We start from the raw sequence: 27,115 nt of genomic DNA on the forward strand, positions 1-27,115 counted from the left end.
ATTATTATAAATAGAGAAAAATGATTAACATTACATCATAGAATAGCTTTGGTAGGCTAAGTTCACAGTATTCTCATCTTTTGACTTTCCTACTACAACAATATTGGTTTTTTTTCATTTCTTTTGTCTTTAATTAATTAATTTAAATTCTTGTTTAATTTCATTTCTTGTTTGATTTAATTTTCTATCAATTTAAATCACTATTTTTTCCAACATTTTCAAATCTTTTTCTTAATCAAATATTTATCTACATAAGTACAAATAAAGTTCTTGTGGATACGATACTCGGACTTTCGTTTAAACTTTACGACTTAGGACGAATTTGTGCACTTACTAATCCATCAAGAGTCATAATTTTTTTCCTATAAAAAAGAATCATATACTTTTTTTGGTTAAAGAGAAAGTAAAAAAAAAAAAGCTTCTAAATATAAAAAATTACCTTGGTTCTATTTTTCTTTAATTTAATTTCAAACTATTTCCTTATTCTTTAATTATTTTCCTTTGATCCACCCCAAAATTAACTTAGATTTCCATTTCATCCACCAACATATATTGCAAGGTAAAATAAATTCGACCGTATTTATTTTTAGCCTAATTACAATCTCATCAGTGACGGAAGTACAAATAAATATTATGAGTCATTTGAAAAATTAAAATATATCTAATTTTAAACCAAATACTAATGATGTATTTTCAAAAAGAATTCAATAACATATAATAGAAATTTATTCACACAGAATATAAATTTAACTTTTTTTAAAAATCTATTACAAATATCATTTGATTTGTCATTGTGGTTTCGCGGTTTTAATAACATTTTCATAAAAATCGTCTTTGAAATGTTTTTTGTATTTATGAAAATATCACTGCTCTAAAAATGATGATAGTTTTAGAAGAACCGTCGTTAAACATGGGTAATAAAAATCAATTTTTTTAATGTTAATAAATAACTTTAAGTTCCCAAATAAATTTTAATAAAATCAATATAAAGAAAGATTTATAAGATTTTTTTATTGAAATTTTAAAATATAATTTATATTAAAAAGTAAAAGTAAGAATAAGCATCAATTTTGCTTCTTCTATCCATTGACTATTTGTTAATTATCCAAAATAAAAAAGATTCTCAATATGAGTTGAACTCTTGACATGTTATATTCAAAATAAGGTAATAAATCAATAAGATAATTAAATTTTTAGTTAATTTTATAAATATTATTTTCTATTTATCATTAACGAAGAGTCATTTTTTTTAATTATACAAATTTATAAATCAAAAAATATATAATATATAATATATAATTTTATTTTATTTCATTTTACATATTTTTTATTTATAATAATTTATTTATTTTTATTTTATGAATTTATAATTAAATTTCTGAAATTAATATGTAAATAATTTTTGTAAACTTATTTTAATATAGATATTACTTTTACTCTAATTACATAAATCTACATAATTATATCAATTAGTATGTAAATTATAAAAAATAAATAAATTTAGTTTAAGTTGTAAATTATTTTTATTCTAATTATATAAATCAGTAAAATTTGAACATTTAAACTTTTCGGACTATTTTCGTTTTAACTATAAAAACTTATTTAGTAAATAAGTTTTTAAATACCAATTATATAACTCAAGAAAATTAGATAAATTAATATGCAAATTATTTTATATATTTTACAAAAATTATGTACATTTATTTTTATATATAAATAATAAGAATTTTTATTTTAATTATAAAAATAATAATTTTTTCGATTATTTATATATTATTTTAAATTTACATAATATTTATATATTACATAAATTTACAAAATATTATCCACAAACTCTTAATTATCTAGTATCTAGTAGCTATTATCTAATTGTTAGGAATTATCTAGAAGTGTTGTTAGACCATGGTAACAACTGTTGCAATGAAAGACCCAAAGCTTATATTCCACACTAGGAATATCAGGTTTTTATCTCATCATTTACATTCTTTTATCAACTAACAATGTACTTATTTGAACATTAAAGTCTTTTATTTTGTAGGTCTCCATGCTCCCTTAATAGAGGTACCTAAGGTATAATGTGTGAAATCCTGGAGCCCATCCATACTATGTCTCCTCTGATTTGGGTAAGTATTAAGTCATAAAATTAATCTTACTCCACAGCTTCTAATAATTAAAAAATATATGACAAAATATTTTAATTATTTTTTATACATGAAGTGTTAATTATAGATATTAGAGTTGAACATAAGATAGGATGGATTGTTGCTCACCAAAAAAAAAATATAGGATGCACGGTTCAGAACCAAAAAGGTAGGACAAATTGTTATTCTTTAATTATAATTATAAGATGTATGCAATCTGATCATAGTATTTTTTTTAATATATATATATATATATATATATATATATATATATATATATATATATTGAATTTTACGTAAATAAATGGGATAATCAAAGATAATTAGATTTTTGTACGATTTCACCACTCATAACTAAGACCTACACGCTACAAATAAATATGTTGGGAACTTGACAGTCAACTATTTTTGATGTAATTTATCTTCCTATCTATTTAATATTATTACTTTTGCATTATCCTTCTTTGTGCTTAATATGATTGCTTGTGGCTTGATCACCTATTCCCGTGGTAAGTTTTAGGGATAACATTGGGAAACGTTATTTCCTAATAGAACTAGGAAAGAGTATATAAATAAAGTCATCACTAGGGATTAGTTGATTTTGTTTAACGTATTATACATCTTTATTCTTAATGCAATTTAACTATGTGCTCTCTGTAAAGGGATTTGGGAGAAAAGATAGATAAATTAGACGCTTTAACTGAGGGACCTTGATTAGAGTATACTAATAGATACAGGTATAAATTAAAATAATTATAAAAAGAGAACAATAATTAACATTACATCAAGAGTAACTCTGGTAGGCTAAGTTCCCAAAATTCTCAAATTTACTTCTATAATAATATTGGGTTCTCTAATCTTTCTATTTTAATTAATTAATTTACCTTTATAATTTAATTTCTTCCCTTGTTTATTTTAATTAAATTCTTTGCCTATTTAATATATTGGACATCTGTTTTTAACTTTATTACTTGGAACGAATTGCTTATCAATAGTTTAACACATGCTCATAAATTTTAGCTTACTCTTAGATCGAATATGATTTATTTTCATTTTTTAATTGTATTTTGGACCTATTTTGAACTTCTAATGGGTTGTCAAGACCTTTTATTATTATCTTGACGTCTTTTAATTATTAGATTAATTATTGAGTATCAGACCTAAATTAGGGTTATTAGTAAAGTATAAATAGACTTTTTAGACACTTTATTAGTCGATTTTTAAGATTAATAAAATTTGAGAGTTTATATATTCTGAGAGTTTTTCCCTTATTCGTGGGATAAGAATTAATAATGTCGGTTCTACGTGTGCGGGTCGCAGTTAGGTCACACATCTTTTATAACTTTATTTATACTCTCTCGGTTAGGGTAAATTCCTTTTTATAACTTTGATTTTACCCTCCTTATAAACCTGCAACCCTAGTTAGTGAGTGACAAATTAATTAAATGCCGGAATATATGAGTCATAAAATTAATCATTAAGAAAGTATTGTAGAAATTTTAATAATAAATTAAAAAAAGCATTCCGTCAAAAATAATTTTTTAAAAATGAATGAAAATAATCATTTCATCCTATTTTTTATCCATAAATGTTCATGAAATAGTACATTTGATTTGAACATAAGATATGAGGAATCGTTATTGATTAATTATCAAGATCAATTCGACCTGATCTAAATATTTATTTTAAAAGAAGATTTAAATTGGATTTTACGTAGATGAACAATATAAATGGATTTTTCACGGGTTCAGTTTCACCACTCTTGCCGAAGACCTACGCGACGTACACGTTACAAATAAAGAGATCAAGTTTTTTTTTTTTTAAGTTAAAAAAAGATATCAGAATTAAGTTGAAGTAATTATTAGAATCCAAAACTATCTATCGGTAAATAATTTATTATCAAGTCAAATTTATGTGATTGATATTTTGAAACTGTATAATAATTTTTTTGATAGGAGATTTATCGATCTCTGATACGTAATCCAAATTATTTTAAAGTTATTATAATCTTTTTTAACTTCAAATTTTAGCGGGAAAATTTTCTTCCGTTTAAAACCCTCACCACTCTTCCCAACTTTTACCGCTAAAAATCTGTTCAATCGTCTCACAACTATTTCCTCTTTCGTTTGTGTTTTCAACTCTTAGGCTTTATTCCTTTTACCACCATGAGGGACTTGAAAACTTTAAAGGAATTGGTGGCAAGCGTTACAGATTGGAAGTCGCTTGAGAAGATGTCTTGCAAACCCTTTAAGCCTTCCATTTTGCATTTGGCAATATCACAAGATGCGCCCCACTTATATAGCGAAGAACAGTTGATTCAATTAAAGAAATTAAGCAAACTACTTAGTGCTGAATCGAAGCCAAATACAAACAAGACTGATAAGAGGGTGACCAAAAAAAGGTGCGCAACCCAGGCCAAAAAATCTTTGTAGTTTAATTAAATGTTATTTTAGATGTATTAAATATATGACTCTTGTGTATGTACCAACGATTAAAAAACCAAGAAAGATAATCTTGGAACAGAACGGACCATCACCGTATTTGTCAAGAAGGATAATCTTGGGACAGAACGGACCATCACCAGATTTGTCAAGAAGGATAATCTTGGGACATAGCGGACCATCACCAGATTTGCCAATGCAATTCAAGAACCGAATAGCTGAGTTGAGTGGTCATGATCTTAAATATTTGATGCACAAGAGACTCTTCTTGTCAGACGTGAAGCCGAACAACAATCGTCTCTCCATGCCCATAAATGAAATTATGTGTGAATTTCTCACACAAGCGGAGATTGAAAAATTGGATGAAAGAAATGGAAGAAACGGAAAAGGACGGCTCGTTGGTCTGGAATTGACTGTGTTAGACCCATGTCTGAGAGAATTTACTTTACCATTGAAGAAGTGGAGCATGCAAAGGACTGACACCTACAACCTGGTAACAGATTGGAATAGTATCGTATCTACTAATAAGTTTGAAGAAGGTCAAGAGCTCCAAATTTGGTCTTTTAGGGTTGATAACAAGTTATATCTTCTCCTAAACAAACTGTGAATTTCATTAAAATCGTTTATATTTTTAGTTTTCCTTTACATTGCTTAGGGTTTGCAGGAAGTCTTAGATTCAACCGCAGTTGCTGTTCCTGTAAAATCACAAAAAAGAATATATGTATATATATATATATATATATATATATATATATATAGAGTTTTCTGGTTGATAAAAAGGCATGCTGAATAATATAACCATGTGTTGGTTCATACCTTCCCGCCAACCCTTTCTTCAGTAATTGAATTATCATTATCAAGATCGCATTCATTGATCACGTACACCTGCTTCGTTCAAGGCAATGTGAAGCCTCTGAACATTGTCGTTTCAGTTGACTGAACCGTGGTGGAGATTGTTACCGATTATTAGATTAATTTAGATAATATGTTATTAGATTAGCTCAAATAAAATATTATCAAATTTGATTAGATAATTAATTAGTAAAAGAAATATTTGACAGAGGATGATATTGTGGGTGATCGGGTCTGCTTATAATGACCAATATATGTAAGTGTCAGACATGTTTTGGGAGCAACAGAGGGAAGCAACAAGTCTATCAAGTAAATTATAAAACGCGTGTGGCCAAATTTTTCAGATATTATGTGTTACTGTTAGCTTGTCCTTGGATGTATTAGTTTTACTTTTATCCAGAAGTTCACACATGTGCGCAGAAGGAAGCTGGAGAGGAACCAAATTGGAATTATATATGTGCAGCTAGCTGTGGTGATGCCAATTTTCAAGTGTACAGGTCTCTAATTTTTGTGTGGGCTTGGTGCTGATAAAAAGTAAAGTTGGAGGGTGATTATATGAAGGCTTCGTGGTGGGTTACTACTTAGTAGTGCCTCTTATTTCCTTCATAAGGTTTAAGGGGTTCGGCGTATTTTGTTTATATCCTGCGGAGGGAGCCATGTTTGTTGCTCTCTGCTATATGTGTATTCTTGTTTTACATTTATGAGTTTATGAGTTGTGATGCGTATACACATTTATGATTATGATGGATTAATTTACTTTCTAAAGTGGATTTTGATGATCACTTATTTAAAAGACCACTTCTATTTATTAGTAAGTCATTGAAAACTATTAATTATAAGTTTATTTTGTGGTTAAATTATATAGAAATTCAAAATTCTTCTCTCGTAATTTTTTCTTTTTGAGTAAATAATTATTAAATTGACATCATTTAAGCTTTTATGTAGATAATACTAAATGTGATGAATTTATGATGCTTAGTAAGTAAAATAAATTTCAAGAAAAGAAGAATAATTAAAGAAAACAAGCTAATTGAGGAAAGCAATGTTAATTAAGAAAAAAAATAATTGAGTAGGCTAATTAAGGAAAGAAAAATAATTAAGGAAACATGACTAATTAAGGAAAGTAAAGTCGGACTTAGTGTAAGAAGGCATAATCTGCCCCTATAAAAGAAAAAGGGAGAAAAAGGAAAAGACACACAGAAATTCCAATAAAATACAATTTCTTATGGAAGGTAAACGCTAAAAGAAAGAGAAACAAGAATTGAGAGTCATTTCTTCCCTCCATTTCCTTTTTTATCTTTTTCCTCTTGACTAAATATTTATCTCTTGCAATTATAAAGTCTCCATGACAATGAGAGGCTAAACTCCCTTTATTGGGAACTTGGCAGCCAACTACTCTTTATATAATTTTTCTTCCTATCTATTTATGAATATTACATTTGAATTATCTTTTCTTGTACTTAATATTATTGCTTGTGCTTGATCCCTCATTTGCATGATAAGTTTTAGTCGTAACTTTGAGAAACGTTATTTTCTCAAAAAACTAAAAAAGAGTATCTATATAAAGTCATTAGTAGAGATAAGTTTATGGTCGTTTAACCTGTTATACATCTCTATTCGCACTGCAATTTACTATTTTAATTCTGTAAAGAAATTTGGGAGAAAAAAAAAGATAAATTAGACTCTTTCATGCGAGGTACCAAAGTTAGAGTATACTAGAAGATGTAGATGTAAATTGAAATAATTATAAATAAAGAGAATGGATTTGGACGAAAAAATAGATAAATTAAGTTTTTTCATGCGGGGGACCAAAATAAGAGTATACCAGTAGATTCAAGTATAAATTGGAATTATTATAAATAGAGAAAAATGATTAACATTACATCACAGAATAGCTCTGTTAGGCTAAGTTCACAGTATCCTCATCTTTTGACTTTCCTTCTACAACAATATTGGATTTTCTCATTTCTTTTGTCTTAAATTAATTAATTTAAATTCTTGTTTAATTTCATTTCTTGTTTGATTTAATTTTCTATCAATTTAAATCACTATTTTTTCCAACCTTTTCAAATCTTTTCTTAATCAAATATTTATATACGTAAGTACTTCCATGTGAATGGCAGAGATGTTTTTGGGAAGCAGAGGGAAGCAACAAGTTTATCAACTAAATTGTAATACGTGTGTGGCAAATTTTTAGATGTTATGTGTTATTGTTAGCTTGTCTGATGCAATCCTACCCCCAATGACATTGAATATAAGACTCCAAGAAGATTGAGCCAAAGATGTAAGAGAAGGCCCTAAGGTTCTCATGAGCCTTAGGGTAGATTTTGGGCTCATGGGCTAAGTATGAGCCCACTTATCTTTGTACATATTAGATTAGGATTTCATTATTTTTGGGTCTTGTATTTAGGACTCCATAATGTAGGTAGGGTACCCTAGAAATGTAGGATTTTTCAGCCCTTGTATTTTAGGGCACCTACACTAGTTTTTGTATTATGGTTAGTTTTGTAATTTCGCATGCATTAAGTGAATATTTGATGTGTGTGTTGAGAAATAAATTTAATTGAATTGGGAGAAGTTCAATCCAATTAAATTTTAGAGGGGGTGGTGAGTATTTGCTTACTACACCCTATTGCCACATCATATAGTCACACTTTGTGCATGTCTTCTATGCTTTACATGCCTCATGACACCTAAGCACACTTAGTGGAGAATCTTAGACTTGATCTTGGACTAGTGGACTGAACCATAGCTAAAATTCACTAATCATAATTAGTGAAATTTTGGCTCCACAAATTTAATTTCAAATTTAAGTGAAATTTGAATAGAAATTCAAATTTTCCTCCAATTTTGTGTGACACTTAGGATATAAATAGAGGTCATGTGTGTGTATTTTTTGAACTTTGATCATTTGAAAATTAAACTTCAGATTTTAGAGCTCTTTTAAAGCATAAAATTTCGTGTTCTTCTCTTCCTCTCCCTTCATTTATCTTCTTCTTCCTCCAAGCTCTTATCCATGGCCTCCTATGGTGGTGAGCTCCTTCTAGACTCATCTTCTCCTTGAAGTGGCATCTCCTCTCTCTCTCTTCCTTCTCCATTCCACTGTCATTCATCTTCCAAGAAGTAAAGGAGTCCATTGATAAAGAAGATCCTAGGCCTACAAGCTTCAATGAAGCTTACATCATTGTCCTTGGATGTATTAGTTTTACTTTTATCAGATGTTCACACATGTGCGCAGAAGGAAGTTGGTTAGGAACCAAATTGGAATTATATATGTGCAGCTGTGGTGATGCCAATTTTCAAGTGTACAGGTCTCTAATTTTGTGTGGGCTTGGTGCTGATAAAAAGTAAAGTTGAAGGGTGATTATATGAAGGCTTGGTGGTGGGTTACTACTTACTAGTGCCTTTTATTTTCTTCATAAGGTTTAAGGGGTTAGGCGTTTTTTGTTTATATCGGCCTGTAGAATATATGTATTTTTGTTTTACATCAATGAGTATGATAGATTAATTTACTTTCTAAAGTGAGTTGGTGATCACTTATTTAGAAGATCACTCTTATTTATTAGTAAGTAATTGATAATAGCTAATTATGAGTTTATTTTGAGGTTAAATTATATAAAAATTTATAATTTTTTTCTCACAATTTTTTCTTTTTGAGCAAATAATTGATAAATTAACATCATTTAAGTTTTTATGTAGATGATACTAAAAGTGATAAATTTATTATTTTTAGTGAGTAAAATAAAGCCCAAGAAAACAAGAATAATTAAGGAAAACAAGCTAATTGACAAAACTAATGCTAATTAGGAAAGAATAATAATTAAGGAAGCATAACTAATTAAGAAAAGTAATTTAAGCTCTGCAAATGGATTTGAGAGAGAAAATAAATAAAGTAAGTTCTTTCATGCGGGAGATCAAAGTTAAAGTGTACTAGTAGATGTAGGAGTAAATTGAAATAATTATAAATAGAAAAAATTATTAACATTACATCGAATAGTAGCTCGGATAGGCTAAGTTTCTAATATTCCTATCTTCTGAATTTCCTTCTACAACAAAATTGGATTTTCTCATTTCTTTTGTCTTTAATTAATCAATTTAAATTCTTGTTTAATTTCTCTTCTTGTTTGATTTAATTTTTTTTATCAATTTAAATTATTACTTTTCTACAACCTTTCTAAATCTTTTTCTTAATCAAATATTCATTTACATAAGTACGTTTCCAGTGGATACAATACTCAAACTTTCGTTTTAACTTTACTACTTGGGAAGAATGGATGCACTTGCCAATCCATCAGCAGTCATATATTTTTTCTTGAAAAAAAACAATGATAGTTTTTTATGTAAACAAAGAAATTATTTTCCATCAACAATCTATCATTTTAATTTCAAACTTTCCTTATTCTTTAATTATTTTCCATCGATCCACCCAACTAATTAACTTAGATTTCCATTTCACCCACTCACATATATTGCAAAGTAAAATAAATTGGACCATATTTATTTTTAACCTAATTACAATCTCATCAAGAATGGAGGTACAAATAAATATTATGAGTCATTCAAAAAATTAAAATATATCTAATTTTAAACCAAATACTGATGATGTATTTTCCAAAAGAATTCAATAACATATAATAGAAATTTATTCACACAGAATATAAATTTAACTCTTTAAAAAAATCTATTACAAATATCATTTGATGTGTCATCGTCGTTTTGTGGTTTCAATAACATTTTAGTACAAATCCTCTTTAACTATAAAAATTTATTTATAAATAAGTTTTTCAATACCAATTATATAAATCAAGAAATTAGTTAAATTAATATATAAGTTATTTATATATTTTATTTTATGTAATTTATAAAAATTATTTACATTTATTTTTATATATAGATAATAATAATTTTTATTTTAATAATAAAAATAATAATTTTTTAGATTCTTAAATATTATTTTAAATTTACATAATATGTATAAATTACATAAAATAATTTTTTTTCAAATAATCCATATATTTGTTTATGTATTTATTTTAAAATTATAATAAAATAAGAACATTTTTGTTAATTTACGTTAAAATAAAATTTTATAATAAAATAAATACGTATAAAATTTAAAATTAAATATGTTTAAATATTAAATATTTTATTTTAATTTATTAAATTTTATTATTCAAAAAAATTATAAATTACATATTAAAATATAAATTTATAAATATTTTAAATTAAAAATCTATTACAAATATCATTTGATGTGTCATCGTCGTTTCGCGGTTTTAATAACATTTTCATAAAATCATCTTTGAAATATTTTTTGTATTTATGAAAATATCACCGCTTTAAAAATGATGATAGTTTTAGAAGAACCGTCGTTAAACTTGGGTAATAAAAATCAATTTTTTTAATGTTAATAAATAACTTTAAGTTCCCAAATAAATTTTAATAAAATCAATATAAAGAAAGACTTATAAGACTTTTTGATTGCAAGTGCAATAATTTATATCCATCAAAATAGAATAAAAGATTATAATAATAGACTTTATTAAAAACATAAATACAATAAATGATACTCAAATATATTTTTTAAATTCAAAAAAAAAAAAACATACTATCTTTACAATAAAATCTATTAAACAGGAAATAGAAAATCTATTTTGAATAATCTCAGTATCATTTCCCAAAAAAATTAAAGAGATATTTAATTATTTTATATTTTTTAATAAAAATTAACTTATAAATATAATTATTTCTAGAATTAAAATTTTAAAATATAATTTATATTAAAAATTAAAATTAAGAATAAGCATCAATTTTGGTTCTTCTATCCATTGACTATTTGTTAATTATCCAAAATGAAAAAGATTCTCAATATGAGTTGAACTCATGACAACTTATATTCAAAATAAGTTAATAAATCAATAAGATAATTACATTTTTTGTTAATTTCATAAATATTATTTTCTATTTATCATTAACGAAGAGTCATTTTTTTAATTATACAAATTTATAAATAAAAAAATATATAATATATAATATATAATTTCTAATTTTATTTTATTTCATTTTACATATTTTTTATTTAGAATAATTTATTTATTTTTATTTTTATTTTATGAATTTATAATTAAATTTCTTAAATTAATATGTAAATAATTTTTGTAAACTTATTTTAATATAGATATTACTTTTACTCTAATTACATAAATCTATATAATTACGTCAATTAGTATGTAAATTATAAAAAAAAAAATTATTTAACATGTAAATTATTTTTATTCTAATTATATAAATCAGTAAAATTTGAATATTTAAAATTTTCGGACTATTTTCGTTTTAACTATAAATCTTATTTAGTAAATAAGTTTTTCAATACCAATTATATAACTCAAGAAAATTAGATAAATTAATAAGCAAATTATTTATATAAATTATTTTATATATTTTATAAAAATTATGTACATTTATTTTTATATATAAATAATAAGAATTTTTATTTTAATTATTAAATAATAATTTTTTTGATTATTTATATATTATTTTAGATTTACATAATATTTATATATTACATAAAATAATTTTTTTTCAAATAATCCATATATTTTTTATGTATTTATTTTATAATTATAATAAAATAAGAGCAATTTTTTATAATTTACATTAAAATAAAATTTATAATGAAATAAATACATATAAATATAAAATTAAATATATTTAAATATTAAATATTAAATATTATATTTAATGTCTCTAGGGTCTTGGATAGCAACTTGTTTTGTGCCAACAGAGCGTCCTGTGAGGTTAGCTCCAATAAGCTCTTCTTGGTAGGAATGTGGGCTCGGTCTCTTAGAATGGCAATGTCACTAGCAGCCATGCTTTCAATTAAGTCCATTGCTTCGTCGGGGGTCTTCATTTTGATCTTACCCCCAGCTGAAGCATCCAAGAGCTGCTTAGATTGTGGTCTCAATCCATTTATAAATATGTTGAGCTGTATGGGTTCAGAAAAACCGTGAGTGGGAGTCTTCCGCAATAAACCTCAGAATCTTTCAAGTGCCTCACTCAATGATTCATCCAGAAACTGGTGGAAGGAAGAGATGGCAGCTTTGCCTTCTACATTCTTCGATTCAGGGAAGTACTTCTTTAAGAACTTTTCTACCACTTCATCCCATGACTTCAGGTTATTTCCTTTAAAAGAATGAAGCCATCTCTTAGCTTCTCCAGCTAAAGAAAATGAGAACAGACTCAACCTGATTGCATCCGCAAGCACACCCGTGAGGCTGATAGTATTGCATATCTCTATATAGGTGGCCAAGTGAGCATAAGGGTCTTCATTAGGTAGACCATGAAATAGATTATTTTGAATCAATTGTATCAAAGAAAGAGGATATGTAATTGTCTGAGCTTGAACTTCTGGCTGTGCAATACTGGTGAAAAATTGTGGCACAGTAGAACTTGAATAATCCTCCAGGGTTACTCTTATTGGCTCTTCAACCATGATTGGGTCTTCAACAGGTTCTATATGAGAATGCCCTGCAATAGGAAAACTAGAAGATGCCTCGGAAGATCGAGGTCCTTCTTCTGGAGTTGTTGCTGCTTCTAAATCCTGCAAAAAAAATATTTGATTCTCTCTAAGTTACGCCTTCTACAAGTGGAGTTAATCTCCAAATCAATGGGAATCAAAGCACCTGTAGTAGATCTTCTTTGCATACAAGAAAACAGAACAACAATTATACAGTTCAAAAGAACAATGAATGTACAGTAACTAAAATATGAACAAAAGAATCAATGAATCAAAGAGAAAAATATAAAGCAATGCCCTAAAACTGAACTAAACTCTTCTTGAATCAAGTTCCCCGGCAGCGGCGCCATAAATACTTTGTTGGATTTCCCCTGCAGCTACTTTTTGGTCCAATTTTTCTTGTGCTCTGGAATTCAGTGCAAATCAAAATATTCTTGGATTGTTACCCTAATTCTGCATAAAATAGCTTTAAATAGGCTCTGAACCCATGATGTTGCGCTTAGCGCCACCCTCGCGCTTAGCGCGAGTAAGTGGATTTAAGCTTAGCGTCAGTCGTGCGCTGAGCCTGGCTGAAGACAACTGCTGCGCTTAGTGCATTGATCTCGTGCTTAGCGCGTGGCCCTGATATTGATGCTCTGTCAGATTCTTTTGTCGCGCTAAGTGCACTGAAGCTGCACTTAGCAGTGGATGCACGTTTAGCCCAACTGATGAGCTAAGCTCAACTGTCACTTTTAGCACTTCATGACTTAGCCTATTTTTCTCCTGAAATTGCACAAATTTCATCATTAAATCCAATGGAAATATTCTAGAGACAGCTTTAACCATAAAACAAGATTTATTTACAAAATTACTACAAAATAGCCATAAATTGGGGAACTATACAAGTTTTGGAAAATGTTTTCTATACAAAAGTGTGTCGTATAAGACGACTAACAGTGATCTTCAAGGATATTGTGATTAGGGTGAATGTTGCCTTTGAATTGGACAAAATTGTTATGACAAATAATAATATGATCCATGACTCGTTGTACTGAATCTATTTGAAGTGATTAATGAAAATACATATGATTTTGCTTATATGGTTACTTCTTATGATATGTGGCATACTAGATTAGGTCCTGTAAATTCCTCGTATGTTATTAAATTGCAATGATTAGGTTTAATCAACATGCTTGACAAAAAAAGTAGCAAATGTGACATACGCATTGAATCAAAATTAATTAAAAAAACATGTCCGCTTATGCAACGTGAATCTAAACCTCTTGTTTAATTCATTAGGATCTTGTTGATTTTTAATAAACTATGTCTAGGGGAGGTAAGAGTTATAATTTAACCTTTATAAACTAACAAAATATGCAAGATAAAATTATTTATTAGGCCAATCTATTTATGTTGGAATATGGGGAAGCAGTGTGGTGTACTGATGGTTGGGAATAAGAGTTAAAATGGAGGAGGAATTGGTTTGAATGGTAAAGTGATCAAGTGCAATAGTTGGAACAAGTATTGGGAAATATGTGAAAGTTCATAGACATGATTTTGATAAGTGGTTGTGCCTGGAAGATGCATGCTACATGATATTTTGTGGTCAACTTAGCTTACAAGGAAATTCTTTATCTACAAACAGCAAGTCAACCTTATGAAATTTTTTCCTAGTTGTGGAGAATAAGAATTCCACCAAAGGCAGCGATGTTGTCTTGGATAGTGTTCTTAGACAAGTTGCCTTAAGAGACGGTCTAAAAGAAAGAAAAAAATAACAACTGGTAGACAATGACTTTTCATGTGCGTTTTGTCATGTTTAGGAAGAATATGTCTCGCATACGTTGTATACTTCCATTGAAGTGGATCTGATTTGGAAATATTGTTACTCATGATAGAGATAATCAAACTCTTTTTCTTGAAAAACCAATGGCTCGCTTTCAACTACGTTCAGCAAATATGACAGGGAAGACTAAATTGGATAGAGTCTTGTGGTTTTCTGAGATTTGGTGCACCTCAAATCGAAGGAATCAATATGCTTTTAGAGGATGTAATAACTTTGATAGAAAGCTACTACCGAATAAGATTATGTCCACGAATTGGGTTTGGCTAAACGGTAAATTGCAATTTGATAAGGCTATTTTTAACTCTATTGTAATGAGGGGCGGACATTGGAAAAGAAATTGGTGGCTTAACACATATATAGGGGGGTAAAAGGATGGGTAGTGGAAAAGGAACATGCAACCAATAGAAGTTCCTAGTGTAAGGTATGGATAAATACATTAATGTCAAAGATTGCAACTATATTGGTTTGTTTTTAAATTTTACGTTATGCAGCTATAATATAGTATAATCTTACTTTTTGTTTTGAAAAACAATGGTTATTTTATATTTATGCTGATTGGAAACACATAAATACAAAGTAACCATTAGCTAAAAGGTGAATGTTTAGGGTTGTATGTTTGGATCTATCTTTTGTAAAAGGGTTTTGGTCCAAGATAAATCAATATATATTTATTTTTCTAATAAAAAATAGAGATACATAACCCAATTGATCACTTTAGGTAATTTGACAGTATTTGATGAGTAGTCTATTACTCTAGAGATTGAAGAGCCATTGTAGTAGTTAATGTAGATTTTTGTAGTTAATACAAATTGCTAGAGTTCACTACTAGAAAATACATATTACATCGCTCAGTTAACATCGATTTATATGAAAGTCGATGTTAACAAATGCACGGTGACATTTTTGTAAATAAGTGGATATGGTTAACATTGGTTATAAGAGAACCGATGTTAAGAATTGAACTCAATGTCGATTTTATTTAGAACCGATGTTGAGCCTCGTGCGTCAACATTGGTTTTGTTTAGAACTGATGTTGATCTTGGCACGTCAATATCGATTTTTTGTGAAACTGATGTTGTGCTTCACCCAAAATCTTAAACATATTGACTCTCATTTCATTTCAGCACTCGTGCCCAAACCTGTGACACTCTCTTTGTGCCGAAACGTCTTTAGATCTTGCCTCTCACCACTATTGCTGGTTTCGTTGTGCCCATTGTCATCATGCCAATCATCGTATCCTCAGTTTCGATGCCCCAAACCTCTCGGTGCCTCTCTTTGTGGGCAAACCCTCTTGAGCCCTCACCTCTCGTCAATACTGCTATTGGTTTCAAGTTCAAAGATTCTCTCCATGGCTAAACTCTTAAAAACATTATGTTTGTATATTTTACATACATGTAATGTTGTTTATCCATAGGCATCTATAGGTGACCACAAACCATTAATTGGACACGTGAGCAATTGCCAAAGATTGGGCCTTGCAGGCCTTGCTTTGCATTATGCAAATATAGTGCTTCAAATTGAAGGTTAGACTATGGTAAGAAAAAGGGAGGTTCTATCAAAGAGTTGCATGCAAAAGTTCGAGCCAACATTGAGAAGAATAATGAACAATATGCAAAGCAAGCAAATAAGGATCGCGTCAAAGTTATTTTTGAACCAAGAGATTGGGTCTGGGTTCATACGAGGAAGGAAAGGTTCCCTACTCAAAGAAAACCCAAGTTGCAACCAAGAGGAGATGGGCCTTTTCAAGTTCTAGAAAAGATAAATGACAATGCTAACAAGCTAGACTTGCCAGGAGAATATGGTAGCATAAGTATTACCTTTAATGTGGCTGATCTATCTTTTTTTTATGTAGGTAACGAAGCAAATTCAAGGTCGAATCCTTTTGAAGAGGGAGAGAATGTTGGAGATGCAACCAGCCCGTCTAATAATCCTTTACATGGGATTGGAGGTCCTATAACAAGGTCCAGGACTAAGAGGATGAAACAAGCTTTGCAAGGCCAGATTCTAAAGATCAAAGAGAAAGAAGACCAATGTGAATTAAGGGTTGCACCTAATTGGGACACTCTCCTACAAATTGATGAAGATACTTTGAGGCCAACTTGAAGAATCACTTTGGGAAGTCCAATTTATAAGACAAGAAATATCCATGGACTGAGTTGATCAATTTTAGTGGACTATTAATATTGGGTGGATTAGATAATAATTAAGCCCAACATGTTGATAACTGCTATTTATAGGTATATTTTGGGATTAAATTATATATGAATTGATAATTTTTCTCTCCTATTTCTTCCTTTATTGTGCCAATAATTATTATTTTAACATCATTTAAGTTTTTGTGCAGAAAATACTAAAAGTTGATGAACTTATGATGCTTAGTAAGTAAAGTAAAGCCCAAAAGTGTAAATTGGAAATCTAAAGAGGCGTGCTTAGCGCATCCCAGGCACTCAGTGCGAAGCATAAGCTCAGTGAGCATATCATGCTTAGCGCCAGGAAGATAATTTAGGAAAGTGAAGGGTAATTCAGGAAAGAGGCGTGTTTAGCGTGAGGATTACCTACTTTCTAAGCACGGAAAACTAAGATGATTTACACCAATAAAAGAAGGAGAGAGAAGAAGGAAAGAAACACATAGAAAACTCAAGAGAATATAATTCCTTATAAAAGGCAAAGGCTAGAAGAAAGGAGAAACAAGCATTAGTAGTCATTCTTTTCCTTTATTCCCTCTCTCAAATTTTCCTTTACTAAATATTTCCCTCTTACAATTGTAAAGTCTCCCACGATGAGGGTAAATCTCCTTTTGTTGGAAACTTGACAGCCAACTACTTTTGATATTATTTATCTTCCTATCTATTTAATACTATTACTTTTGAATTATCCTTTCTTGTGCTTAATATTATTACTTGTGGCTTGACCACCCTTGCATGGTATGTTTTAGTGGTAGCATTGGAAAACATTATTTTCTAATAAAACTAGGAAAGGGTATCTAAATAAAGTCATCACTAGGGATAGGTTGATTTGTTTAGCCTATTATACATCTCTATTCTTAATGCAATTTAACTATTTGCTCTTTGCAAAGGGGTTTGAGAGAAAAGATAGATAAATTATGCTCTGTAACTCGAGGGATCTTGGTTAGAGTATATTAGTAGATGCATGTGTAAATTGGAATAATTATAAATAGAGAAAAAATCATTAATATTACATTAAGAGTAGCTCTCGTAGGCTAAGTTCTCAACATTCTCATATTTTGAATTTACTTCTACAATAGTATTGGGTTCTCTAATCTTTCTATTTTAATTAATTAATTTACCTTTATAATTTAATTTCTTCCCTTCTTTATTTTAATTTAATTCTTTGCCAATTTAATTTACCGTTCTTCTACCACCTTGTCCAAATCTTTTTCTTAATTAAATATTCATCTAAGTACAAACAAAGCCTCTATGGATTGTTAACTCATTGGCAAGTGCACCAAATTGTCTCAAAAGTATTCGGAAGTTCGAGTGTCGAATCCACAAAAACTTTGTTCGTACTTGAGTTGGCATATATCTCAATCTTTAAGTAAGAAAAGAGTAAAAGAGATAAGAAATTGTAGATGTAAAATTTAAAGAAAGTAATAAATAAGAAGGATAAAAGATAAAGAAACTTGTGATGCAATGTTAATGATTTTCTCTATCTAATGTTATTCCACTCACATCTACTATGACACTCTATCTTTTGTTTCCCGCACGAAGAGCCTAATTTATCTATTCTTCTCTCCAAAATTTCTTTGCACAGATAAAAAATAATAAATCGCATTAAGATTATAGATGCATGAAATATGTCAATCTATTTCTAGCAATGATTTCATTTAGATGCTCTTTCCCAGTTCTTAGAAAATAACCATTTTTTAATTCATTATCCATCTAAACGCTGTATGGATGATTAGACCATACTAAACAAATAGGCACAGAAAAGATCAATAGAAACAGGATTGTATTAAATAGATAATAAGAAAGAGTTAGATTACAAGAGTTTGCCTGCCAAGCTCCAAATACTATGGGTTTAGCCCCTCATTGTCATGAGAGACTTTACACTTTAGGGACTGATGTGGATAGAAGAAGGGAAGGGATGGAAAATGGACATAGAAAGAGGGTTTCCCCATTTGAGATACCTAGGCTTACAATGCATTCATGAGAGAGCTATGAATCTCGATGTGTCATTTTTCTTTTGCTTCCTACTCCTTTTATAGGTCTAAGGTAGCTTAAAATTCACACGACCTCGCGCTAAGCGAGCCTTTTGGGCTTAGCGAGTATGGCAGTGATCATGCGCTTAGCATGGCATCGCGCTAAGTACGCCTTTGGGCTTCTTCGTGGGCCTTCTTTACGCTAAGCGTGAGCTGGCTGCTAAGCGAGGAAGCGCGTAGGGCCTGTCTTGTGCGCTAAGAAAGCTGTCCCAATCTTCCAATTTTTCTTCAAGGCTTTTTCTTCAAGTTTTTGCATCAATTTTCTTCCAAAGCACTTGAAATTTTCTTCTTTAGAATCCTACTGGTAAAAAATTGCAATGATATTAAATTCTTCATTATTTCATTAAAAACAACAGTAAAGTAGAGAAATTTTAATCATTCTTAGTCAAAATTGACTATCAATTCAACCCAGATTTTGCAGTTGTCAAAATATAATTTCTTATAAAAGGCAAAGGCTAGAAGAAAGGGAAAGCAAGCATTAGGAGCCATTCCTTTACTTTATTCCCTATCTCAAATTCTCCTTTACTAAATATTTCTCTCTTGCAATTGTAAAGCCTCCAATGACGAGGGTAAACTTCCTTTTGTTGGGAACTTGGCAGGCAACTACTTTTGATGTAATTTCTCTTTGTATCTATTTAATATTATTACTTTTACATTATCCTTTCTTGTACTTAATATTATTGTTTGTGGCTTGATCACCTATTTGCATGGTAAATTTTAGGGGTAGCATTGAGAAACATTATTTTTTAATAGAACTAGGAAAAGGTATCTAAATAAAGTCATCACTACGGATTGATTGATTTTGTTTAATCTATTCTACATCTTTATTCTTAATGCAATTTAACTATGTGTTTCTTGCCAAGGGATTTGGGAGAAAAGATAGATTAAAGGCTCTTTAACTCGAGGGATCTTAGTTAGAGTATTCTAGTAGATGCATGTGTAAATTGGATAATTATAAATAGAGAAAAATCATCTCATATTCTGAATTTACTTATACAATAATATTGGGTTCTCTGATCTTTCTATTTTAATTAATTAATTTACCTTTATAATTTAATTTCTTTCCTTGTTTATTTTAATTTAATTCTTTGTCAATTTAATTTACTGTTTTTCTACAACCTTGTCCAAATCTTTTTCTTAATTAAATATTCATCTACCTACAAAGTCTCTTTGGATTCAATACTTGGACTTCCATTTTAACTTTATTGTTTGGGACGAATTGGTTTACTTATCAATAGTTTAAGACATGCTCATAAATTTTAGCAACTCTTAAAATATGATTTATTTTCATATATTAATTGTATTTTGGACCTATTTTAGTCAATACTTGGGATGGACTGGTGCAATTGTAATGGGTTGTCACCACCTTTTATTGTTATTTTGAAGTCTTTTAATTATTAGATTAATTATTGAGGATTGAACTTTAATTAAAGTTATTAGTAGAGTATAAATAGACTCATCAAATACTTTGTTAGCAGATTAATGAAATTTGAGAGTTTTTCTATTATGACAATTTTTCCTTTGCTCATGGGGTTAAGAAATGATAGTGATAGTGTGCTCTACCAGCAGCGGTCACATTTAGGGTCATACTCTTTTTTATAACTTTAGCTTTACTATAGTAAGGATCAAATTACTTTTGATAAATTTGATTCTATCGACATGTCACAGTTAAGGTCTAAGTTCCTTTATAGTTATTTCCAAGATGATCCTAAGTTGTCTTTTCTTATAAACCTCCCTGTATACCTCTTTTTTTTTTTTTTTATTCAAACCTCCTTGTAAACCTGCAACCCTGGTTAGTGAGTGACAAATTAATTAAATGCCGGAATATATGAGTCATAAAATTCATCATTAAGAAACTACGTAGATGAACAATATAAATGGATTTTTCACGGTTTCATTTTCACCACTCTTGCCGAAGACCTACGCGACGTACACGTTACAAAGAAAGAGATCAATTTATTATTTTTAAGTTAAAAAAAAAAGATATCAGAATTAAGTTGAAGTAATTATTAGAATCCAAAACTATCTATCGGTAAATAAATTATTGTCAAGTCAAATTTATGTGATTGATATTTTGAAACTGCATAATAATTTTTTTGATAGGAGATTTATCGATCTCTGATACGTAATCCAAATTATTTTAAAGTTATTATAATCTTTTTTAACTTCAAATTTTAGCGGGAAAATTTTCTTCTCTTTAAAACCCTCACCACTCTTCCCAACTTTTACCGCAAAAAATCTGTTCAATCGTCTCACAACTATTTCCTCTTTCGTTTGTGTTTTCAACTCTTAGGCTTTATTCCTTTTACCACCATGAGGGACTTGAAAACTTTAAAGGAATTGGTGGCAAGCGTTACAGATTGGAAGTCGCTCGAGAAGATGTCTTGCAAACCCTTTAAGCCTTCCATTTTGCATTTGGCAATATCACAAGATGCGCCCCACTTATATAGCGAAGAACAGTTGATTCAATTAAAGAAATTAAGCAAACTACTTTCAAGCGCTGAATCGAAGCCAAATACAAATAAGACTGATAAGAGGGTGACCAAAAAAAGGTGCGTAACCCTGGCCAAAAAAATTTTGTAGTTTAATTAAATGTTATTTTAGATGTATTAAATATATGACTCTTGTGTATGTACTTTTAGACAAATTGAAGAGAGACCTAAAGAAGAAAGAGTCATGCCAGCAACGATTAAAAAACCAAGAAAGATAATCTTGGAACAGAACGGACCATCACCAGATTTGCCGCCAAGAAGGATAATCTTGGAACATAGCGGGCCATCACCAGATTTGCCAATGCAATTCAAGAACCGAGTAGCTGAGTTGAGTGGTCATGATCTTAAATATTTGATGCACAAGAGACTCTTCTGGTCAGACGTGAAGCCGAACAACAATCGTCTCTCCATGCCCATAAATGAAATTATGTGTGAATTTCTCACACAAGCGGAGATTGAAAAATTGGATGAAAGAAATGGAAGCAACGGAAAAGGACGGCTCGTTGGTCTGGAATTGACTGTGTTAGACCCATGTCTGAGAGAATTTACTTTACCATTGAAGAAGTGGAGCATGCAAAGGACTGACACCTACAACCTGGTAACAGATTGGAATAGTATCGTATCTACTAATGAGTTTGAAGAAGGCCAAGAGCTCCAAATTTGGTCTTTTAGGATTGATAACAAGTTATATCTTCTCCTAAACAAACTGTGAATTTCATTAAATTCGTTTATATTTTTAGTTTTCCTTTACATTGCTTAGGGTTTGCAGGAAGTCTTAGATTCAACCGCAGTTGCTTTTCCTGTAAAATCACAAAAAAGAATATATGTATATATATATAGAGAGAGTGTTTTCTGGTTAATAAAAAGGCATGTTGAATAATATAACCATGTGTTGGTTCATACCTTCCCCCCAACCCTTTCTTCAGTAATTGAATTATCATTATCAAGATCGCATTCATTGATCATGTACACCTGCTTCGTTCAAGGCAATGTGAAGCCTCTGAACATTATCGTTTCAGTGAACTGAACCGTGGTGGAGATTGTTACCGATTATTAGATTAATTTAGATAATATGTTATTAGATTAGCTCAAATAAAATATTATCAAATTTGATTAGATAATTAATTAGTAAAAGAAATATTTGACAGAGGATGATATTGCGGGTGATCGGGTCTGCTTATAATCACCAATACATGTAAGTGTCTGACATGTTTTGGGAAGCAAACAGAGGGAAGGAACAAGTCTATCAAGTAAATTATAATACGTGTGTGGCAAATTTTTCAGATGTTATGTGTTATTAGCTTGTCCTTGGATGTATTAGTTTTACTTTTATCAGATGTTCACACATGTGCGCCGAAGGAAGCTGGATAGGAACCAAATTGGAATTATATATGTGCAGCTAGCTGTGGTGATGCCAATTTTCAAGTGTACAGGTCTCTAACTTTTGTGTGGGCTTGGTGCTGATAAAAAGTAAAGTTGGAGGGTGATTATATGAAGGCTTCGTGGTGGGTTACTACTTAGTAGTGCCTCTTATTTCCTTCATAAGGTTTAAGGGGTTAGGAGTTTTTTGTTTGTATCCTGCGGAGGGAGCCATGTTTGTTGCTCTCTGCTATATGTGTATTCTTGTTTTACATTTATGAGTTGCGATGCATATACACATTTATGATTATGATGGATTAATTTACTTTTTAAAGTGGGTTTTGGTGATCACTTATTTAAAAGGCCACTTCTATTTATTTGTAAGTCATTGATAACTATTAATTATCAGTTTATTTTGTGGTTAAATTATATAGAAATTCAAAATTCCTCTCTCATAATTTTTTCTTTTTGAATAAATAATTGTTAAATTGACATCATTTAAGTTTTTATGTAGATAATACTAAAAGTGATGAGTTTATGATGCTTAGTAAGAAATAAATTTCAAGAAAAGAAGAATAATTAAAGAAAAGAAGCTAATTGAGGAAAGCAATGTTAATTAAGGAAAAAAATAATTGAATAGGCTAATTAAGAAAACATGACTAATTAAGGAAAGTAAAGACAGACTTACTGTAAGAAGACATAATCTGCCCCTACAAAAGAAAAAGGGAGATAAAGGAAAAGACACACAGAAATTTCAACAAAATACAATTTCTTATGGAAGGTAAAGGCTAAAAGAAAGAGAAACCAGAATTCAGAGTCATTTCTTCTCTCCATTCCCTTTCTTATCTTTTCACTCTTGACTAAATATTTTTCTCTTGCAATTATAAAGTCTCCATGACTATGAGAGGCTAAACTCCCTTTACTAGGAACTTGGCAGCCAACTACTTTTATATAATTTTTCTTCCTATCTATTTATGAATATTACATTTGTATTATCTTTTCTTGTGCTTAATATTATTGTTTGTGGCTTGATCCCTCATTTGCATGATAAGTTTTAGGCGTAGCTTTGATAAACGTTATTTTCTAAAACAACTAGAAAAGAGTATCTAAATAAAGTCATTACTAGGGATAAGTTTATGTTCGTTTAACCTGTTATACATCTATATTCTTACTGCAATTTACTATTTTAATTCTGTAAAGAAATTTGGAAGAAAAAAAAAAGATAAATTAAACTCTTTCATGCGAGGTACCAAAGTTAGAGTATACTAGAAGATGCAGGTGTAAATTTAAATAATTATAAATAAAGAGAATGGATTAGGACAAAAAAATAGATAAATTAAGTTTTTTCATGCGGGAAGCCAAAATAAGAGTACACCAGTAGATGCAGGTATAAATTGGAATAATTATAAATAGAGAAAAATTATTAACATTATATCATAGAGTAGCTCTGGTAGGCTAAGTTCACAGTATTCTCATCTTTTGACTTTCCTACTACAACAATATTGGTTTTTTTTCATTTCTTTTGTCTTCAATTAATTAATTTAAATTCTTGTTTAATTTCATTTCTTGTTTGATTTAATTTTCTATCAATTTAAATCACTATTTTTTCCAACATTTTCAAATCTTTTTCTTAATCAAATATTTATCTACATAAGTACAAATAAAGTTCTTGTGGATACGATACTCGGACTTTCGTTTAAACTTTACTACTTAGGACGAATTGGTGCACTTACTAATCCATCAAGAGTCATAATTTTTTTCCTATAAAAAAGAATCATATACTTTTTTTGGTTAAAGAGAAAGTAAAAAAAAAAGCTTCTAAATATAAAAAATTACCTTGGTTCTATTTTTCTTTAATTTAATTTCAAACTATTTCCTTATTCTTTAATTATTTTCCTTCGATCCACCCCAAAATTAACTTAGATTTCCATTTCATCCACCAACATATATTGCAAGGTAAAATAAATTCGACCGTATTTATTTTTAGCCTAATTACAATCTCATCAGGGACGGAAGTACAAATAAATATTATGAGTCATTTGAAAAATTAAAATATATCTAATTTTAAACCAAATACTAATGATGTATTTTCAAAAAGAATTCAATAACATATAATAGAAATTTATTCACACAGAATATAAATTTAACTTTTTTTAAAAATCTATTACAAATATCATTTGATGTGTCATCGTGTTTTCGCGGTTTTAATAACATTTTCATAAAAATCGTCTTTGAAATATTTTTTGTATTTATAAAAATATCACTGCTCTAAAAATGATGATAGTTTTAGAAGAACCGTCGTTAAACTTGGGTAATAAAAATCAATTTTTTTAATGTTAATAAATAACTTTAAGTTCTCAAATAAATTTTCATAAAATCAATATAAAGAAAGACTTATAAGATTTTTTTATTGCAAGTGCAATAATTTATAACCTTCAAAATAGAATAAAAAATTATAATAATAGACTTTATTAAAAACATAAATATAATAAATGATACTCAAATATATTTTTTAAATTCAAAAAAAAAAAAACATGCTATCTTTACAATAAAATCTATTAAACAGGAAATAGAAAATCTATGTTGAATAATCTCATTATCATTACCAAAAAAAATTAAAGAGATATTTAATTATTTTATATTTTTTTAATAAAAATTAACATATAAATATAATTATTTCTATAATTAAAATTTTAAAATATAATTTATATTAAAAAGTAAAAGTAAGAATAAGCATCAATTTTGGTTCTTCTATCCATTGACTATTTGTTAATAATCCAAAATGAAAAAGATTCTCAATATGAGTTGAACTCTTGACATCTTATATTCAAAATAAGGTAATAAATCAATAAGATAAATACATTTTTAGTTAATTTTATAAATATTATTTTCTATTTATCATTAACGAAGAGTCATTTTTTTAATTATACAAATTTATAAATCAAAAAATATATAATATATAATATATAATTTTATTTTATTTTATTTCATTTTACATATTTTTTATTTATAATAATTTATTTATTTTTATTTTTATTTTATGAATTTATAATTAAATTTCTGAAATTAATATGTAAATAATTTTTGTAAACTTATTTTAATATAGATATTACTTTTACTCTAATTACATAAACCTACATAATTATATCAATTAGTATGTAAATTATAAAAAATAAATAAATTTAGTTTAACTTGTAAATTATTTTTATTCTAATTATATAAATCAGTAAAATTTGAATATTTAAACTTTTCGGACTATTTTCGTTTTAACTATAAAAACTTATTTAGTAAATAAGTTTTTCAATACCAATTATATAACTCAAGAAAATTAGATAAATTAGTATGCAAATTATTTTATATATTTTACAAAAATTATGTACATTTATTTTTATATATAAATAATAAGAATTTTTATTTTAATTATAAAAATAATAATTTTTTGATTATTTATATATTATTTTAAATTTACATAATATTTATATATTACATAAATTTACAAAATATTATCCACAAACTCTGAATTATCTGATATCTAGTAGCTATTATCTAATTGTTAGGAATTATCTAGAAGTGTTGTTAGACCATGGTAACAACTGTTGCAATGAAAGACCCAAAGCTTATATTCCACACTATGAATATCAGGTTTTATCTCATCATTTTCATTCTTTTATCAACTCACAATGTACTTATTTGAACATCAAAATCTTTTATTTTGTAGGTCCCCATGCTCCCTTAATAGAGGTACCTAAGGTATAATGTGTGAAATCCTAGAGCCCATCCATACTATGTCTCCTCTGATTTGGGTAAGTACTAAGTCATAAAATTAATCTTATTCCACAGCTTCTAATAATTAAAAAATATATGACAAAATATTTTAATTATTTTTTATACATGAAGTGTTAATTATAGATATTAGAGTTGAATTTTACGTAAATAAACGGGATAATCAAAGATAATTGGATTTTTGTACGATTTCACCACTCATAACTAAGATCTACACGCTACAAATAAATTTGTTGGGAACTTGACAGTCAACTACTTTTGATGTAATTTATCTTCCTATCTATTTAATATTATTACTTTTGCATTATCCTTCTTTGTGCTTAATATGATTGCTTGTGGCTTGATCACCTATTCCCGTGGTAAGTTTTAGGGGTAACATTGGGAAACGTTATTTTCTAATAGAACTAGGAAAGAGTATATAAATAAAGTCATCACTAGGGATTAGTTGATTTTGTTTAACGTATTATACATCTTTATTCTTAATGCAATT

At 28.7% G+C, this 27,115-nt stretch overlaps 2 protein-coding genes across 2 annotated transcripts; both read left to right on the forward strand.

The window, feature by feature from the left end:
- The first annotated feature begins 16,020 nt into the window (after window positions 1-16,020).
- LOC102669103 (uncharacterized) lies at window positions 16,021-16,875 on the forward strand. The gene is made up of 2 exons (XM_006574097.1): window positions 16,021-16,103; window positions 16,296-16,875. The coding sequence occupies exons 1-2, from the start codon at window positions 16,021-16,023 to the stop codon at window positions 16,873-16,875; spliced, it is 663 nt and encodes a 220-aa protein (XP_006574160.1).
- A 4,429-nt stretch (window positions 16,876-21,304) lies between these two features.
- Window positions 21,305-22,195, forward strand: LOC102669231 (B3 domain-containing protein At2g31720). Its single transcript, XM_006574098.1, has 2 exons — window positions 21,305-21,543; window positions 21,634-22,195. Exons 1-2 carry the CDS (start codon window positions 21,305-21,307, stop codon window positions 22,193-22,195), a joined length of 801 nt encoding a protein of 266 aa, XP_006574161.1.
- The last annotated feature ends 4,920 nt before the right edge of the window (window positions 22,196-27,115 follow it).

This window comes from Glycine max, chromosome 1, assembly GCF_000004515.6.
Source record: "Glycine max cultivar Williams 82 chromosome 1, Glycine_max_v4.0, whole genome shotgun sequence".
Taxonomy (NCBI): Eukaryota; Viridiplantae; Streptophyta; class Magnoliopsida; order Fabales; family Fabaceae; genus Glycine; species Glycine max.